Genomic DNA, 19,938 nt, shown 5'->3' with positions numbered 1-19,938 from the left:
TTTCGTGTCTAATTAGCTTACAGTGACAAAAATCTGAGAAATCTAGTTAAACTTTAAAAAAAACTTGATTTGTTTGAACTCTGCCTGTGTGGACCGGAAGTGACGGTCGACAAAATAAAAACGGTTAAACACATCTATCAAATAATATATATAAGTTTTGTGTCTTGATCTATCACAGTTTCTGAGATCTTATTTATACTTTGTTTTTAAAAAAGAAGGCTATCTGAGATATATGAGATGTCTCACCGGAAGTAGAACTTTTTTTTACCAGGTGTAGATAACTTTTTGTATTTCTATAGCTAAAATGTTACTTCAATGCTAAATAACCAAAATATTTTTAAAAATATCAAAATTGAGTCTTTTTCCTGTGACGACCGGAAGTTACGCCGGATGAAACAAAATAGTGTTAACACGTGTCCATACATAGGTCTATAATCCTACAAAGTTTGGTTGTTGAAGTCGTAACCGTTTTTGAGATCTCGTCGATATAAGGTTTTTTTGTCTCGGGACAGGAAACGGACAAACGGAAGTGCTAAATGAAATCTAAATTTTTTATATCTTGTTACTTTCCTATTTTACATTATTATTCATCGAAGTAGCTAAAACTATCAAATAAAAACAGTTTAACGGATAAAGAGTTTCATTTGTTTGAACTCTTCCGCTGTGGACCGGAAGTGACGGAAGACAAAATGAAACTGTTTAAACACATCTTCAATCAAATGTCTATGATTAGTAAAAGTTTCGTGTCTTGATCACGTACAGTACCTGAGAACTTGCGGGTACAAAATATGTTTTAAAAAAGCTTCCTGAGATAATCGAGATATCTCACCGGAAGTAGATTTTTTTGGTTTATTTTACATTGTATAGATGACATTTGTAAGGATCTATACTCATATCTTTATTCTATGGAAAATAAATTAAATACGTAAAAACAAAAAAATTTGAAGAGCTTCCGGTGATGACCGGAAGTTACGCCGAACAAAACAAAAATGTTTAAACACATCTACAACTATAGGTCTATCATCCCTCAAAGTTTGGATGTTCAAGTCTTTATCGTTTCCGACATCTCGAGGTGACAAGCTTTTTGTCGCGGGACAGGAAACGGACGAACGGAAGTGAGTTTAGAAAATCTTTTACACAAAACCTCTAGATGTTTATATTTTCAGTCATTCCTAAAAATTTTAGAATAATTCATCAAGACATCTCTGAGAAATTCATAAGACAAAAAGGGGAAAAAAATAATAATAAAAAGAAACATTACAATCACTATAAGGTCTTCCGTTGGAAACGGAAGACCTTAAAAAACCTTACAATCACTATAAGGTCTTCCGTTGGAAACGGAAGACCTTAATAAATGGGTTTATACTGTAGAGATCCAGTGTTGTTCATTGTATAGTACCAAGTTATCTGTTTTTAGAGGCAAAGATTAAAATGAAATACTCAGTGAATGTTAAAATGCATCTTCAAAGTTATAGTTTACTCTTTGTTGACAAACAAATAAACAAAAACAATTTCTTGTTTGATATACGGTATAGGTTTCGAATCTATTAACCGTGTTTAAATGATAAAAAAAAAACCAACAATGTCAACTTTAACACCCACCTGTCCTCCTGGAGTAATCATTGATTTTCAAATTAAAACGTAATTTTGAGATTTATGATGTTCCAAACTCCGGGAGAGAGAGAGAGAGAGAGAGAGAGAGAGAGAGAGAGAGAGAGAGAGAGAGAGAGAGAGAGAGAGAATGAATAACTTGTACTTTACTGTAGTATGGTTTGGAAATCTATTGTGGACCTAGGAGAGATTGCGCTCTATTCAAATTTAATTTTTTATTTATAACCCACTGGATACCATAAAGAGATGGATAATATTTAGGGTTGAACATCAAGGAGTGGGATGTCGTCTGCCTCATTACTGGTCGGTGTCAATGCAGGGACGACCTTGAATTTTCTTGTGAATGAAAAAAGCGACGGACGACGACAGATGTCCTCAGTGTGCTTACATGTATAAACAACTAAAAATAAACAATATTATTCGCCTAGGCATAAGATTGATAAACGCAGTGGTGTCCTGTCAAATGTCATGTACCATTCGCTTTTTTGTATTCATTATGGGAGGAAATTAAACATCAAACACATGTAAATGTACGTTTTCTGATTAAAGGCTTGCATGCAGATATTATATATTGACACAAGAGACCTTACGGAAACGGGGGGCCGCATCAGTTAGCAATGGGGCGTAGAGCATGTTTAATTTATATACATATGTTATATTACAGGTAGCATGAAAAATACGGGAGAATCATAAATAAAATTAAAATGCATGTATTTAAACAGTTCATGGCCCATCTTTATGACTAGTATTGACCAAGTCGCTATAGTGGATTTTGATGCTTTGCTTCCGTTAAAATTTATTTAGAGAGGGATTAAATACAATTAAATAGATCTATGTGTATTTAACCCCATTACTGCGACGACAAAACAACAAGTGTGGATTCAATTGTCTACTTAAGCCCCCTTTGGAATTGAGAGGCGGGACGTGACATGATATGACTATCTTCTGCGCACAAATCGGCCATCATTATCACCCAATCCTCGCAGCAGCCGACTTCCCTCAAAGTCCCGGCTCGTGATCCGATTGGTCAAAACTTTTGATAAAATGAATGTCGCGTGCTGTTGGGCTTCAAAGTGAGAGTAATTTGACAAAGAGTTATCTTGATATATTTCTGCTGCACGTGAGTAGTTTTTATTTATTTTAATTTTATTTATTACAAGTATGATTAAATTAATACTATAGTCACTACATCAGTGAAATAAACGCATAAACATCATATACAAATGGATAAACAATAGGGATTGTTATATCAAATAATGATTTTTTTTTTTTTTACATATTTTACAAAAAATACATTTACATGTATACAAATAAACTAAAGACAATGCAGGATTTATAATGGCATCAACGTTTTTTTAACTGACATGTCGAGGACACTATTCTAAGTTTCTTCTTTCAACAGTTTATCATATTTCCGTTGAAAATGTCTGACATACCCAGTATTATATTGATGTCGTAATGCCTGACAAATATATCGGTATGGAGTTTTTTTTCCATCATTTCTTATTTCAACAACAAAAATACTTTTTTCATATCATTCAGTACGTAAGAATTGAGAAGGAAGGAAAAATCTAAAGGTTTGCAACAAACTGCCGTCCTTCTAAACATGTATATAAGTTCAAGTGTTTACGTATACATGTAGTCACAGTCCGTGAAGTAATGAGTTAATCAATCTTCCAGGTGTTTGCCGAAAAAGCATGATCACTATTGTAATAAAACATCGTAAATTCTTTAAATCAACATAGATATTGTTGCAATTTGATTTTTATGACATCATCAATCTAATATAGCCGGTCAAAATCGACCAACGCATCACAGAAAGTCAAGCTATCAAAATTCTAACCATACAACAAAAAACTCAACCCTATTTGACAAGCTCTATCTTATTCTTTACAGGTACTTTCGGAAAATGGAGAATTCAACAACTAATGACGTCAGTGGGGTGACCAATGCTCCCAATGCTGTAGCAGATGACATCATGGAGGTGGCCAAGAAGATGCACTGGGTGACCAGTTCAATCTTCGGTACTATTTTCGTCATTGTTGGAATCGTCGGGAACATCCTCTCTGTCCTGATATGGAGCCGAAAGTCGATGAGGACATCCACCGGGGTCTATCTGATTGCACAGGCGCTGTCCGACATGGGGCTTCTGTTCTTCTTCTTCATCACGGACTCCCTGACGATGCTAGTGCCCTCTGTCAAGACCAGCTACGCGTTCGGTGTGTTTTTCTCGTACATCGGCTACCCCATCTTCTTCCTGTTCGTAGTTTACAGTATCTGGATGACCGTCGGGGTCACTGTGGATCGCTACATACAAGTTTGCTGGTTCACGAAAGCGAAGGTACACAACCCACTTATCTCCTACTAAAGTACATGTACTTTTGTTCTTATGAGGTCAACTGCTAAATTACTCAAAATCATTCATACAGGTTCGTAAGGCACTCCTCATCACCTAATTACACGTCATTGTATTTTTATTTAGTTGTATTGAGTTGTTCGTACTATCTGTGGTTAAAATCCTATCTCTGTTCCAGGGTTTTTTTAACCATACCTTGCACTCACCCTCATCTTGTAATCAACCTAAGTTACAAAGGTAACTGAAAATCGAAAAACGTACAAAACACGCGCTCACAATTTGACAATTAGAAAATAATGGACGCAAATTCATTCTATACCAATAAGAAAAAGATGTACGGTTCTAGGCACTCAAATTCTTTCTATTCATAATCAAATGTTTTACTTGCTATTGTGGGATTATAGATATCGCAGAATTTCTTTAGCAACAAATAAATTTACGATTTATCCCGGAAATAAATAAGATGAATCCATAAGGTATATGGAAGTATAAATAGATAAACAAAAGGAATAAAATGAAAACGTCAGATAAACACTGTATTGTTTCCTCAATAGTTAACATCCTGAATGTTAGTACCGGAAGCTAAGACTATAAACACTAATCACTCAGTTAGTTGATTAAGATAATCGAATGACGGTATGTCACAACCAGTCCCTAATTGACCAATGAGAATTCGAATTTATGTCGAATGAGGGGCTGCGCCTCTAGTTTATCTTCTGTTACTGTGGGGAGAGGGAGACTCTGGGAGTCGTTTTCTCTTTCAACACCTCTATCCTGTATATTTGTTTAAATGTTTATTATTTTAAATATTGAAACCTTGGTTAGTTGCAATTAGGAGATTCTCATTATGTTTTAAACACTTTTAAAACTCTAATACAAACAAAGGAAAAGACCTGAAGCGCATGCAAGAACGCGAATAACATAAACAATTTTGCTATGACACACAATTCAAAATAATAATTTTGAATAACAAATTTTGTAGTTTTCATATGCATATAACACTGTCTGATAACGTATAACCTATAACCTTTATACGATCTAACAATCCATAAATGTACTGGTACTACAGAGGGTAAAAGCAAATCTGACAAGTACAAGTAGGATAGGCTTTTCTTCATTCTGCTTGTGATTAAGTGACGTAAATCTCCTCCACCCAGGAAACCCAGAGGAACTTACTGCGCATTACAGAAAATACGTTTCTGAAAGGAATAAGAAGTTGGATGCAGAAATTAATTGCTCACATGGGTCTAAAAAAATTAAATAATCAGTAGTATAAAAACATGCGTCAACTTTGTGTCGAGAAAAATATTTATAATTGTTCATTTGTTTTAATTTACAGGAGATGTGCAGCAACAAGAGGGCCGTTGTCGGGATCGGTATCATTGCGTTCCTGTGTTTCCTCATCAACACCCCCCACTTCAAGACCTACTACCCCATCCCGGCCTCAGACCGAGAACCGGACGACGCCGCTTTCGATCTTACCGAGTTTGGGATGACCGAAGGCAGCAAGCGCTATGAATTCTGGGTACACTGTATGTTTCTAGTCCTGGTTCCATGGCTGACCATCTTTATCCTGAACATGTTGATCATTTCCCGCGTTGTCAGGGCCAACAGGGGCATGTCCAAACGGAAGAGCATCCAAGGGCAGGAGAAAGCGAAGAAGGCGGAGAACCAGATGACGCGCCTCCTCCTGACCGTCACCTTCGTCTTCCTGATCCTGATTGCTCTACAGTGCGTCACCCAATGCTTCTTCATGATGCAACCGGAGATCGTGAGTACTCTACCTATATTCATAGTGTCATCAAGTGCATATATCTCCTAATACGTGTTTAAAAATTCATTAACGAATTAAGCTGTGGAATTTCCCATTATTATCCTGTTTAACTATGTTCCTTTTTTGGTTTCTAGGCTGACATGCGCATTGTCAACGAAGCTTTTTCCGTGGCTAAGCTTGGTATCGTCATCAACTCCTCTATCAACTTCTTCCTGTACTGTCTGAGCGCGCGGAAGTTCCGCAAAGAATTATTCAAGGTGCTTGGGCTCCGGCGCGGCGACAGAGAGGAGTCGTTCTCAAGCTCCACGGCATCCACAACGCTGTCTACCGCCAAATTCAAAATGTCATTTAAGGCGTAACCAGGGAAACATGACGTCACGGTGCCGTACACTAGGTGCAGACGATGTTTTAACACGTACTTCTACAGTAACTCTTTACGTTACACCCTTTAACCGCGGAAGTTTTTTTTTTTAATTTCCTACGACGAATGGGAAATGTGATTTGTTTTGTCCATGATAGTTAATACTTTCACTGAAAGTAAACTAAGAAACATTATAAAAACGTTCTGTATGGAGCTAAGTACATGTACTTTCTTTCATGATTATCTTCTTATGACTTTCGAAATCAGATAGATGATTGCTGGTTGAATTGATTATGAATTTATCAGTGTGAATATAAAAAATAGGGTCCAGTTCCATGTTGCATTATGAGTTTTTTTCAAGTGTTTCAGAACACTGTACTTTATAAACTATGTGTATGCAGTGAAATTGTTCATCTTGACATTATTGATGTTCTAATTAAAGGTTGTGTTTTTAAAACTAGGTCTTTATTAGGGTCTTCCGTTTTCAACGGAAGACCCTCTTGTTATTCTTCGGTTTCTTTTTATTATTAAGGTCTTCCGTTTCCAACGGAAGACCATATTGTTATTCTTCGGATTTTTCTTCTTCTTCTTTTTTTTCTTACCACTTTCTGTGCACGAAATGTCTCAGAAATGGCTTGACCGATTTGCACGAAATTTTCAGATCTTACCAACTATGTTCTGAACCTTATCGGAAATAATTTTGGTTGATGACGTCATTTCCGTTCTTGAGATATTGGCATTTTAAGGATTTTTAGGGGGTTGGTTTGTCCAACGGTGTTCTCATAAACTACAAATGATATTGATTTCAAAATTTTATCAGGGATGATAGACAAAAGATTGTTTATTTGAACAAAACCATTCCTATTTGTCTAGCACAAAAACGTCGGAGCTCGGTAGGGATTGTAATTTGAGATATGAAAAGTGTCGTGAATTTTCGTGTTTTTCTTTGTTTGTCTCTTTTCTGGAAAATATTTTGTTATAATATGCATTCTAAAAAGGTTTGAATTTACAAGACCTTTCAGCTGATTTCAAGAAAAAGGGGCTGGCCCCTTAAATTAGGGACTTAGAGGGGTCTAAAGTCTTTAATCTACAGCTCCTCACCAAGGGATATTCTGTAATAAATCATAGAAGCAAATATGTTACTTACAGTTATGAAGCCCAACAATATAACGATTTTATCATGTGTTACGTAATTAGGGGTTTTTAGGGGTCAAAAGTCCAAAACTTTGATCCCTTATATCTCAAAAAGGAGAACTATTTTGAAATGCAGTATATATAGAAAAAGAAATGCTTATAATGATGTACCTAAAGAATTGCAAGTTTCAAAATTTAGTTCAGCGGCCCCAATAAGGAGATAAGGGACCGACCCCTAAAACGTTTTTTCTCAGCTATCGCAAAATCGGTGACAAATTTCTAAACACTTGTTGAACAAAATGTCTTTAAAATTAAATGACTTTTCATTTGATACCAACAAAAAGGGACTCGCCCCTAATATTAGGGACCTAGAGGGCTCTTAAGACTTTTATCTATAGCTCTTTACTGAGGGATATTTTGTAATAAAATATAGAAGCAAATATGTTTAACTTACAGTTATGAAGTCCAGCACTATAACGATTTTCTCATGTGTTACGTAATAAGGGGTTTTTAGAGGTCAAAAGTATATTGAGATATATCACCTATATCTCAAAAGGGAAAAATATTTTGAAATGCAGTTCAGAAGAAAAGAAATAATAAAATAATAACAAAATAATGTACTTAACAACACGCAACCTACAAAATTTGGTTCAGCGGCCCCAATAAGGAGATAAGGGCCGGACCGGTCCCTAAAACGGCTTCATAACTCAAAAAGTTTGTAACCGATTTTTATGAAACTTTAAGAGATAATGTGCAATTATAATGCATCGAAGATGTAAAAGTTTCTATAGCAACGTCACTTCTGTTTTTATGTAACTTCATTTTTAAAATTTTCAAAAAGTCATTTTGTCCGCGGCTTTTTTCAAAAACGCTTCAAGATAGAAAGTTGAATTTTTCGTGCTTACGTGTTAATCATTTTTCCTTTGTAATAAGGCCGGAAATGAAAATCCGTCACTTCCGGTCGAAACCGGAAGTGATTCAAATTTTTCGAAAAAATTAAATTTTTTGATCAAATAAAAAACGTCTATATATTTTGTAGAGCTTGATAAGCTGAACCTATCAACGAAAACCGTTTGAAAATCGGACGATGCATTACAGAGTTATTGGGGTTTAAAAATTGATTTTCCCGGAAATTTTGATTCCGCATCCTTGGTTTAAAAAATAGCCTAATGTTAAAAGTAAAATTAACTCGTACAAAAAAATAATTGTTAAGTCGTACTTGAACACATTCGGATTTTTTTTTTTGGTAAGTCGTTCTTGAAATCGGAAAGGTTTTTGTTAAGTCGTACATAAAATCATTCGTATTTTGTTAAGTCGTACCAGGAATAATTCGATTTTTTTTTATCTTTTTATTTTAGTTATTCTTGTTATTGGTTTAAGAGCTCTGCTTCTTACAGGAACTTCCAGCTTTACTTCCGACATTAACAGAAAACCCACTCGTTGCTCTGCAACGAGCTTTGCTCTAGTGTTTTTATTACTTTTTTATTGATATGTTCGTTTGATTATTGACTTTTCTTGTATGAGTGTGTTCGAGTCTGATATTCGTACAGTGTATTCGAATCTGATTTCTAACGGTAAAATATTGTCATCAAGACGACAAACAATGATTTGTGACGTATTGATCATTAGCATGACTGGCTGGATATAGACAATTATGAATTAATTATTATTGAGTGATGTTAAAAGTATAAATACGAGAGAGAGAGAGAAAGAGAGAGAGAGAGAGAGAGAGAGAGAGAGAGGCGTCTGTTGTTTGTTGTGTGTGTGTTGGTGTTCAGTGACTTGAACAGAACTTGATATCAATTGATCAACCATTTGATTTGGCAACATTTTGAGTTTTCAATGACATTGATATAGATCTTATTAGAAGATATTCAGAATGGCAACTCACTCTGTATAACTTAAGTGGGGATAACTTATGATATCTTAAGTGTTAAGTGCTTAAATAAATTCACGCATGCTGTACACATCAATATATACGATGGCTTTGATTTGTCAGTCAGGGTCAAACCTAATTTTGAAATCAGTCTCACATTCCATTTGTAAAAACGAGAATGAAATTAAAATGAGCTCATCTAAGTTTTATGGCTTCGGGGTCAGCTCTGTGATTCAATGACTTAAATGCTAGACTTTTATTCAATTGTCGATCTTGAATGAATGGTTCAGTGGTTACCGTGTACGAGTTTTAATCAAAGTGACGCTGGTTCGAGTCTACTCCTGGAAACTTGACGTTAATTTGCTTTGTCCTTGGGCACAATTTATAATGACATAACAGTGACGTCATCTGTATATAGCTGCATATAGAGTTGACCATTTTTTTAAAAAATAATTTAAAAGTTTTAACCAAATAATATCAATAATTGGAGCTTAAAATTTTTATCACGCACATGTAATTTGCTCGTAATTACATGAGCAAACAACATAATACAAAAGTGTCAAAAATAAGTTCATTTAATGAAATTACGTTAAACAAGAATACATTGATGTTGCCATCGACTGTATTTCGGAAAACTCTTCCCCTCTTGTATATGTTTATTGAATATATATTGTACATTATTCATGTTGCCCATTAAGGGTCCTTAATTGGTCAATAAAGAAATTAATTAAATTAAAAAACTATATACTTTGTGAATTATTTCCTTTAAACTGTTTCCAGCCACAGTGCTCTTTTAAGTTTATCGATCAGCTGTTCGGATCTTAAACCAATGCATGCTGCGCGTCATATGACTAAATTTTTCGATGCAAGTGCTCAGATAAGTGCTTATAGATAAATAACATTTACAGTACATGAGCAAATTCTGGCATTAAAAAGCTGACAGCTGCATTTGGCTTTCGTATAACATGGACGGTTATCCTCTTTCTTAATCAAATGATTTCATCCGAAATTAATATTTGGATGTTTAAAAAAAGAGAATAATTTTGGTGTGTTTAATTTACTAAATTCTCCTTGGAAGGTAACACAGATAGAATCGTCCGGAAAATTCCGGATGCGTTAATTTGGTCCCTTTCCGGAAGTCCTTTGAAGTTTACCATTATCGTTCATTGCGATGATTGTGCCTTAGCAAAACACAGAATATTGACAGATATTGAACTTGAAGAAGTAAGCCTTATAACTAATTGACCTGTCATTTTAATGCTTTAATATCTATGGTTGCTGAATATATATGTTTACTAAGTAAAACTTTATGAACAGATTGCATATTACACAACTTGTCACAAGTACCAATATCTGAACTCTTTCATTGATGATTGAGAATGTCTTTGACACTGTTGTATAACATTGTGCACACTGTTTTTCAACAGATCAATAGAAATGTAATTAAAGTAAACCAGTTGCAGGAAACGATTGTTTAATATTTTAAGAAAGAAAGCGTTGTTTAATTCAATAGGCGATGGATTGTTTAGAATCACTGTTCAAATCTCCCTCTATCTGTCTATAGCCGTCGATCCTGCTGTCTCGTTGAATCAGAAACATAAATAACATGTTATTTATGTCTCTGGTTGAATTGACTCCTGTTATACCCAGTAGGCTCTTGTTGTCAGCTTTTGGTTTCATCTTCAAAGACTTCTCTACCTATTGCTTGGACTGGCAACCATCTGAATATAATATTTTGTATTTTCTTCATATAAAAATAAAATAAAATCTGACGTTTCAATGTAACCTAATAATTGGCACCTGAATGTTTAGGTCATGTTATAAATAATGAATGGCAGGTGTCCCTGTTTCACTTCCCATTTTTACCTTTGGGGTTCCAAGATAGTGCTGCTGTGAATATTGTGTACATGTGATATTGAAATTTTTCCATGTCTGCTTAATCAGTTAATGAGGGCTATAGCACTGGCACTTCTTTTAATAATAAAACTTCACCCTTATAGTATAGTATTAACACAAGGTATCCAACTGAGAATTCTGTGGAGTACCCCTTTCAGTGAATGGCAATCAATTGCAATTTGACGGCTGTATGTCAAAAAATCTAAATTACAGATGTTTTAAAAGTAAATTTCTCTACATCGCCAATAACTTTTTACACAGTTCTGACATTATAAGTGACATGAAACATTTTTCTTGTAACAAATTTCAGGACTCGTTAATGCACTGATGAAATGTAGATAAACCTCTGCGTTTAACATGAGCCAGAGACCGACCTTTCGACCTTACAGTGAGTACCAGCAGGAGCAGCGGAACGTCCTCACCCACAAGGATGAGTTCGGGCCCCGGCTGTTCCGTCAGATGGTGGTGGGGTTTGTGTGTGCCGGACTCCTGGGGATGGTGCTCCTCACCCTGGGGGCGTCGTTCATGAAGGACGCCCTGAAGTCTGAGTACTCTATATCAGTGATGCTATGCGTGTTTGGAATGGGTAAGAGCCTTAAATCTGTTAAGCTGCCAGCTGATGTCTTGTACTTTCTAGTGCGTGCATTATACATTCTTTAATATGAGGTGACACTTCCATGTAGTGATGTACTATTTATTGTTTCCTAACAGCGTAGCGCTGTGGGTTAGAGGGTTCACTATGAATCTTAACTCATGAGTTGGAATGCCGCTGGGGATTTAAAGTACTGCACAGATCACTTGAGAAAATCTATGCTTATCCTTTAAACTAATGCTTACCATAATTGAAAATGTTTGCCAATTTCAGTACATGTGTTGCATCAACTACTGTAAATCAACTTTTATTTGCGAGTGTTTGAAGAGACTATAATTGTTGGGAATATATGCTGCTGACAAGTGTTTGCAGTATACACTGTAGTTGTAATAAAAAAAAACAGGCGTGGATAAGACTTGGTCATGAGAAATAAGTAGCCACGAACCAGTTCATCTCGGATAAACCGCGAAATAAAGTTGTCATGAATAATAGTTTACAGTATATGACTGAAGATTTCTTGTTTTCTTGCAGTGGCAGGCTTAATTATTGTCGTGGGAACATTCATTCTTGGAAAGTTGTCAATCTCCAGGAAATGGCTGAAGGCCACCCCCCAGCCCCAGACCTCACAGTGCTTTCAGACTTGCTCAGGTAAAAACTGATTATCACTATACTGACAATTATTAAGGATCCTATGTACACTATTGAGAAATGAACTCAAATAATGAGTACATGTATCTGAACTTGACTTTTGTACGTGTTTTCTATGATAGTGGTGTACACGCCTTCCCAAGACCCGATAGCAACACATGACTTGCCGCCTGCCTACGACACCATCATGCTGAGTGAGTTTGTGCCTGGGATGGTCCTGGAATCTTCCCCACCCGCCATGCTTCCCCCCAAGTACTGTGATGTGGCTTCCCTCCCAAACTACGGGGAACCAGTTTAACAGATGAAAGAAATGTCTTTTATAGCCTATTTTTAGGTTGAGTCAAATTATTTTGTTATGCATATCACAATTTATTTACTGTATAGCCTTAATTGTCACTAGGATGTTTCATGTTATATATTTTTTATTTCAGATTTATATTTTTGATTACGGTATATCAGGATGCTTTGCTGTTAGAATATTTTAATAAATTCAGTAAAGAGTTATTTTATTTAAAATTTGATATTATTTTTTGAATAAACATCAAGTTTATGTTTGTGAATAACATTATACCAAATATTCCCAGAAGCTGTGAAGATGTATTTTGGCAGAAATATATTGCAAAGAATTTATTTTGCCTTATATTTATGATACTTAATTGTACGTGTATCTTGGAACAGCCTGATATACATGTACTAGTTGTAAGTAAATAATATGATAATACTCTATTCAGTGGAGCTTTAAGTTTTATAAACCTTTATTAGAAAAATAATAGAATTAAAAGTGCTAAATTTTATTTAAGAACTTATGATACAAGATTTTGAGCTTTTGTTGCAGTGAACAATTTATGTCAGCTGTTGACGCATTAGGTCTGTGAAAACAGGTCAATCAAACAGAGACATATTGTTTTATATTTATACATGTATTATACACTGACAATAGTAATTTTATGTGATTGAATGATGCAGTGAGCACTGCATAATTGTTTTTTCTTTGAAATTTTTGTTGTGAATCATCCTTTGATTACTTTTGTTTTCCTTTCATCTGCCTTTTTGTTTGCTTGATGAATAATTTAGTCAGTTCCTCCATTAGAAAAATATGTAATGTGAACATAAAAGTACAGACAAAATATGGGACACAAATAGGATTGCAAAAACAGATTATGCCGTTGTACACACACTTATAGATATTTTTACAAAGCACTTGCAATGGTTTTATACACACTGCTGTAGCTAATTTTGCTTGATGTGGCCTTTTCCTGGGACTCTATAGAACAGCATGTATTAACACAAAGAGATTTACTGGTATAATCTGCTCCATCAAAGCTAGCAGATGAAGGAAAACAAGACATTTTTGTACATACACTGTTAAGTGATTTTAAATGCTAATTGATTATTTATACATTTTATGATAACACAAATTTTCATTGTGATGAAATCTACATTTTAATCAGTATAAATGTTTTTTCAATATCGTGTCTCTTCTAGTTTGATAGATGCATTTCTCAGCTATTGGGAAGAGGAAATGGCTTTTGTATTACCAGTATGAGCTTGCATTAGAAAATGATAAAACACTGAGTTAGAGAGTTGTCTCTCTTTGATTCATGCAAAGTGGAGATTTTTTTGAGAGGTAATAAGTCTTGATTGTTTTGAAACATGCTGAAGAAGAACAATGTACATCCATGCCTGTATATCTTTCATCAGACTATATTACAAATATCTACATTTCTTTTATAAATCAGGCTATATTACATATATATACTGTCTTGATATATTTTTATCCCAGAGTGCAGAGTATTGCCAGCTTCTTGACATTTTTCTCTCTTTATCACTTGAATATGAAATCAAAAGAGAAGTTTCCCGTAGATTGTCACTGCAAGGTGAATATGTTCGACTGTGATATTTTTTATCGCATCTCTTATTTGTTACTAACTGTTTAGATCTGTTTTGTAAAGATGATAAAGAGTATGTACTATCATTTGATTGACTTTGTTGTCTTTAAAAAGTGTTATCACATCTTTTTGATAAATTTTCTTAGAACTTCATTACAAAAATGATAAGCTGAATTGTGCTTTAATTCTTCTAATTCCATGATATGGAACTATGGTGTCTCGACGTAAATCTGTACATCATGTCTGATATTCCAAATAAGGAGCTTTATTCAAATCACTGGCCCCGCTGTCACTAAACCTCAAGTCATCTGAGTATTGCAGTTTGAAAATTTTGGTAATCGTGAGGCCTGGCCTTGATGTTGTATAGTGACCAAAGTTTTCATAGCATGTCCAATAAAAAATATCAGTACATGTACATGTATAGGAGTTTTTCAAGCCATCTGAAGAATTCTTTGGATTCTCTCACTGGGCCGAGAGCTTTCTAGGCAATCATTGTCTAGGCAGATATATATGGATAAAATCTTTCTAATATAAAATCATGGTTAGATAAATGTGAAACCTTTTCAAAAACAATAAGAAAGACTGGTATGTATTCTGAGACATTTATTTTATACATCTTTGCATGAGCTGTATCCATAAATACAGCTGTATGTTAAGTCAGTAACAGTAACAAAAAACACAAAATAACAAACTCCCAATGCCCGTAATAATCGCAATATTTCTATCAGTTAACACCAGTAGTCTTCTCTTTCCAGTTCCTAAATTATCTCCCTTCATCACTGAACTACTTTCAGGCACTTTTATGTAATTGTGAAATAATGTAAAACTCATGAGTAATACAATGTTCCTGTTACACAAGAAGGAAAAGGCATCACAAAGTGACATTATTGTTACAAGGAGAGTCGCTTTCAATTATTTTCAATACAGAGGGACATGTACAGGAAAATTGATTATTATAAAAACAGAATGTAAAACATGAATACAGTTACTGGTAAAAATGAGTTTTGGTCACCCAATGTTGATCTACAAACATTATCTTCCCGTCTCGAAATTAACGAAAGGACAGTCTCAATTGAAGACAATTTCTGCAGACAATGTAGTACAATGTGACCAGAGATTTACAGAAAGATTCCCATTGTTCTTTGTATTGTGTCACTATTGATCAGGAATTTGGTTTCATACAGCATAAAATACATCTTTACACATTAGTTTTAACTTATCAAATGATTTAATAATTACAAATCACAAAATTTGTCTGTAGAGGACTTGGTCAATTGGTACAGGTATAGAATGGAAATTACTTTTGTAAGTCTAAAACGGTATTCATTTGAAATACTAAGTCTGTAGTCCCAACTGTCAAATGGTCATTTTTATTCTAGTTCTCTAAACATTAGGCCTACAGCAATAAAAGTCATTAAACATAATTATTATGCTATTGTCACAACCATTCTAAATATATTGCCTTTCCTCTAACAGCACACACAAGGTTTTAAAAGACAGCTCTTCTGAGATCGAATCACAGTAAAATACATACATACAATTATCAAAGCACTGAACTTCAACTTTATTACTTGTTGATTTAATTTGTGAAAGTTACATCTGCCATATTATTTCAGTCAAATTTCCTTGAATAATTTTAGTGCATAGCTTGTGAGAGGTATATCATATTGAGAAGAATTAATAATTCGATATTAATCTCTGAATTATAAAAAAATGCAATAACCTTAACTAGCAAAAGCATGATGAAATGCAAATATTCACAAAATTCATAGATTAAAATAGCAAGTTTGTCTAGAAAGGAAGAGATTTGTGAATACTTGTGAGGCGTTCAGATCATATGACAAACAGGAAGTTAGCGGAGGGAAGACACAGACACACGGACAGACAGGGCTGTCCAGATCTGACCCTCCAATCATACACACAGTACACTTATAGTTATCACAGACACATGTAATAATATGTATATATCTTTTTTTCCTTTGACAATCAAACTGACTAGTAACACAGTTTCAAACACATTAAAAATTCTTAAATTAAACGGTGTCACATCAATGATACTGAGCACTGATAAAAGCACGACGACAGATTTTGCTCTAGTAGTCACAGATTCTCAACTTTAAAACCATAATATTACATTAAAATTTCTCCATCTGAATAACACTAAAATAAATAAATTCACTTTCCACAGGGAAATTCTTTGATGAAATTCACACCTCCTCCAATAATAATGGTGATCAGCTACTTGAAATCGGCTACATGATATATCCAATGAAATCAGAGAAGACAATTGATGGAGATGAAGTCATGTTTTAAATGAATAAAGCAGATGATAATAAATGAAGACTGTTCAAAGTATTTGCACTTGAAATATGAAAAGTGAATCAAAGTTCATAGAATAAATAACACGTATGACATCGTAGTTCTTGTTCATTCCACTTTCTTTGGTAAAGCGTGACAGAATCACTCGTCCAAGACGAGTTCTTCCTCCAACATGGCATCCAACTCCTCAGTCAGACCCTGTAGCATGTTGTCAATGTCATTGAGAACATCTTCATCATTCTTTTTTCTGAAAATTGAATTTAAGAAACATCAAAATAAAACCTTAAACCAAATTAAATCCATTTGCAAGGAAAAACATTTTTTAAAAGATAATGGGTCTAATACATGTTGCCTATGGGTTAGAATAAAATTTTCATATCATCATATCATAAAAAAAAAAGTTTTTGGTGATGAGTATGTCTTGTGAAATTTTTGAATGACAAAAATAGTTTCACCAGACCTGTTGTGACATGCTTACTTCTCTTATTAACACACTTTATGGGGGTTATTTACTCACAAGTATTACGTTATTTTTTAACAAGCTGCTAAGAACTGTCCTTACTTTTTCGGTTTGGCTGGAACAGGTGGGGAGGCGTTTGGCTTCATCGGAACAGAGGGTCTTGGTCCTGAAATAAAAACATTTACAAATTAGCATGTATTACATGTGTAATAGCACTGCTTTGTATTTATGTGACAGCAGACACTATCAATACCATGATACAAGTGCGTAGATGTGAATCCTTTCGTACGTGTTGAGTTGATGCTACAGATAGACCATCTTCGCTAGCCAAGGGTTTTCAGTCCACTTCACTCCCCATAAAGGGTTTAAGGGAAGGGAAGTGGACGGAAAACCCTTGGCTAGCGAAGATGCAGATAGACAGAGGGACAATATGATCCATCTGTTTGCAGGAAATTTGAAGTAATTGAAGTAACAACACAAAACAGACAGAAGAACTCCTTGTTATTTCTCTCAGAACCAAGAGAAACAGAAGAATGTCTCTCAATTTAATAAAGGGCAAATATGATGAAATATCATTCCTTCCTCCTCTGAGTCAATAACTTTCTTATCCACCCTAAAATATTATAACTTCATAAGCTATATATCCTTTCCCCCTCCCCCTCATATATTAAGACATTTGATTCTCTGTATGATTGAGAGAATTTTTTTGTAGCTTAAGGTCATGCCTTAGAGGTGGTACTGCATTTAAACTGTGTTGCCTTAATTAAAATTAACAGCTCTCAAAATGATTAAGCATTAAAGTGTGAGTGATGTTTCCCTTTTGTGACCCTGCCCAATAGCTACCTCTGATCAGCTGGATGAGATAAGTAAGGGTGTACTCATCATACTTGTGATCAAGTTTTCATATCTCTGGAAAATCTGTAAAATCATATCACGATTCCACCATAAAATATAAAAGTTTACTGGTGTGTACGCAAAACAGGATGTAGAGAGCAATAATTTGAATCCTCTAAAAAGTTGGCAACATTCCGTCAATCTTGACATTTTCAGATATAGAACCATATCAACAAACCCAAAATATGAATTTCAAAACATGATTAGACTTATTATTGATTTAGCTTATGCAGTGTAATGGTTTGACACTATAAGAGTTATGGTTCTTTACCTTTGCCGAGTTCCTTGAGGTGAGAGGGGATTCCTGCTTTCTGTGGCAGTGTGGGTAAGACTCGTTGATGGCTGGGGAATCCCTGTCCGTTGCCCTGAGCTACCGAGTCTGTACTCTCATTGATTGGCACAATGGAGGGCTTCGTGGTTGGAGCTCGCTGCTTTATTGTTCCCACGTTTTCATTGGCGAATGGCAAGGTGTTTGAGTCTACACTAGACGCAGACACTATGGAATCTGAACTGGAAGTGGAGTCCTTTCTTTTGAGTTCATGTGAAATATGTTGAACTCTGGGAGAGTTCTGAACCTGGGGTTTTGATTGGGCAGTTGTAGTCACATGATTAAGAACAGGGGGATTGTGGGTAACATTTGGCAAAGCAGGGACCTGGGGAGATGGTGAATTCTCTGTGACCGGTTTTAGAACAGGAGCTTTGTATGTGAACGAATTTGGCTTTTCTGTTGAGTTGTTAATGTTACTTGTTGAAGAATTTCCATTTGTTGAAGACTGCCCTAACTTGCCCATTCCTCTTAGTTCAGCAGGTGTCTTTTCATCTTTGCTAGGTATGCCATAGTTGTGAATTTTTGGAGTGATAATGTCCATTGCTATTGGAGGAGGAGGGGGAGGAAAATCCTCACCATCAGAACTGCTCACATCTTCTGAACTTGTCTCCATCCGTTTACTGCCAAATTTCGCAGACAAACTTTGAACACATGATGCAAAAGCCAGTTGTTTCTGCTCATTTCTTTCCTCTCCTACAGAGCCCCTCCTAGGAGTAGGCTGTGATGGATTCCTAGGTGACATAGTTGTGGTCCTTTGAGCGTTTTGATCAGTGGTTTGAAAAGCAGATTTGGGTATGCTCCCAGCGTACCTTGATGAGTTTGTGTCCTGCCTGCTGGAGACAGAGTTGGTGCGTTTGGGAGGGGGAGGGGGTGGAACCTTCCGATTGTTGGGTGAATTCTGAGGCTGTGGAGACCCATTCTGATTGGAGACTGCCACAAACACGGGTCCTGTGGGGGGAGCAGGGAATGGGTGAGACATAGAGGTGGTCGGAGATTTGGGTGACATGGGAGCATTCTGCGTTCTAGGCTGATCGTATATGTGATCGGACTGTCCTGTTTTCTTTAACATAGCTGAATTAATGAGAAAAGCTTTCCCAGGACTTTTCCCAAACTCGTAATTTTTCTCTGCCTCGTATTTTTCTATGTCAATGATTTCTGGTGAAGTTTCCTTGCTGCTTCTCTTTGTTTTGGCAATAATCTTGGCAACTGGCTTTGGTTTGATAACGGCCTTTGGTACTGACGGGGCCACAATGGGGGCTGGGTATTGTGTCATCTCCTCCTCTGCTGTAGGGGTGCTGTCTCGGTCCTCCCGAACTGATGAGGGTGCTGCCTGAAACGATGAAATCCTCACCCCCGACATTTCCTTGGGCGACTCGGAGTTGGATGCGTGGCGTTTGACCTGTATGGCCACCACGTCTGGCTGGTACCCGGTGCTGGAGCTATGAGACACAAACTCCAGGCTGCTGTCACTGTGCTGGGAGAATCGGTCACTCTTTTGAGAATAACGGTCACTGTTCAAATTGTCACCTGACAGAGATTTCTTTGTTTTGAATGGAGATGAGGGGTAATCGTCCCCCGACCATCTGGCATGGCCTAGTGGTGGGGGAGGGTCAATTATTTCACTGTGCCCACTCTTGTCCATCGATGAAAGTCGTTTACTGTTAGAATTAATTCTCTTAAGGCGTTCTATAGCTAGTATTATTTTCTTTTGATGACCTGAAAAATATATAAAAATTTAGCAACTTATCAATTCACATCCCAGGAATGAACTTTAAAGTAAGGGAACAAAAGCAGCTACAC

The 19,938-nt window shown here is 35.8% G+C and overlaps 3 protein-coding genes across 5 annotated transcripts in view; 2 read left to right on the top strand and 1 right to left on the bottom strand.

Moving 5' to 3' along the window:
- Positions 1-2,575: 2,575 nt before the first annotated feature.
- On the top strand, positions 2,576-9,213 carry LOC128165899 (FMRFamide receptor-like). The gene is made up of 4 exons (XM_052830840.1): positions 2,576-2,731; positions 3,508-3,952; positions 5,307-5,738; positions 5,876-9,213. Exons 2-4 carry the CDS (start codon positions 3,521-3,523, stop codon positions 6,098-6,100), a joined length of 1,089 nt encoding a protein of 362 aa, XP_052686800.1. The 5' UTR covers positions 2,576-2,731; positions 3,508-3,520; the 3' UTR covers positions 6,101-9,213.
- Positions 9,214-10,193: 980 nt separating this feature from the next.
- On the top strand, positions 10,194-14,223 carry LOC128165900 (uncharacterized). Its single transcript, XM_052830842.1, has 4 exons — positions 10,194-10,336; positions 11,319-11,594; positions 12,132-12,248; positions 12,371-14,223. Exons 2-4 carry the CDS (start codon positions 11,366-11,368, stop codon positions 12,544-12,546), a joined length of 522 nt encoding a protein of 173 aa, XP_052686802.1. The 5' UTR covers positions 10,194-10,336; positions 11,319-11,365; the 3' UTR covers positions 12,547-14,223.
- A 500-nt stretch (positions 14,224-14,723) lies between these two features.
- Positions 14,724-19,938, bottom strand: part of LOC128164628 (caskin-2-like) — a 55,038-nt gene continuing 49,823 nt past the window's right edge. For all 3 annotated transcript variants that reach the window (XM_052828569.1, XM_052828570.1, XM_052828571.1), the window contains 3 exons: positions 18,082-19,854; positions 17,019-17,082; positions 14,724-16,703 (listed from right to left, as the gene is read on the bottom strand). In XM_052828569.1, coding sequence (XP_052684529.1) covers positions 16,598-16,703; positions 17,019-17,082; positions 18,082-19,854 — 1,943 coding nt within the window. In that variant the 3' untranslated portion in view covers positions 14,724-16,597. The remainder of the gene's footprint in view (positions 16,704-17,018; positions 17,083-18,081; positions 19,855-19,938) is intronic.

The sequence above is a fragment of the Crassostrea angulata genome, chromosome 10 (genome assembly GCF_025612915.1).
Source record: "Crassostrea angulata isolate pt1a10 chromosome 10, ASM2561291v2, whole genome shotgun sequence".
In the NCBI taxonomy this organism is placed as follows: domain Eukaryota; kingdom Metazoa; phylum Mollusca; class Bivalvia; order Ostreida; family Ostreidae; genus Magallana; species Magallana angulata.
This window is presented reverse-complemented; position numbering and strand designations above follow the sequence as displayed.

Bases quoted from the DNA above. Each gene is read 5' to 3' on its own strand.
- LOC128165899 (XM_052830840.1), top strand. From the start codon at position 3,521: ATGGAGAATTCAACAACTAATGACGTCAGTGGGGTGACCAATGCTCCC. The intron at 3,953-5,306 runs GTACACAACCCA...TTTAATTTACAG, and splicing joins GCTGGTTCACGAAAGCGAAG to GAGATGTGCAGCAACAAGAG. The intron at 5,739-5,875 runs GTGAGTACTCTA...TTTGGTTTCTAG, and splicing joins TCATGATGCAACCGGAGATC to GCTGACATGCGCATTGTCAA.
- LOC128165900 (XM_052830842.1), top strand. From the start codon at position 11,366: ATGAGCCAGAGACCGACCTTTCGACCTTACAGTGAGTACCAGCAGGAG. The intron at 11,595-12,131 runs GTAAGAGCCTTA...GTTTTCTTGCAG, and splicing joins GCTATGCGTGTTTGGAATGG to TGGCAGGCTTAATTATTGTC. The intron at 12,249-12,370 runs GTAAAAACTGAT...TTTCTATGATAG, and splicing joins GTGCTTTCAGACTTGCTCAG to TGGTGTACACGCCTTCCCAA.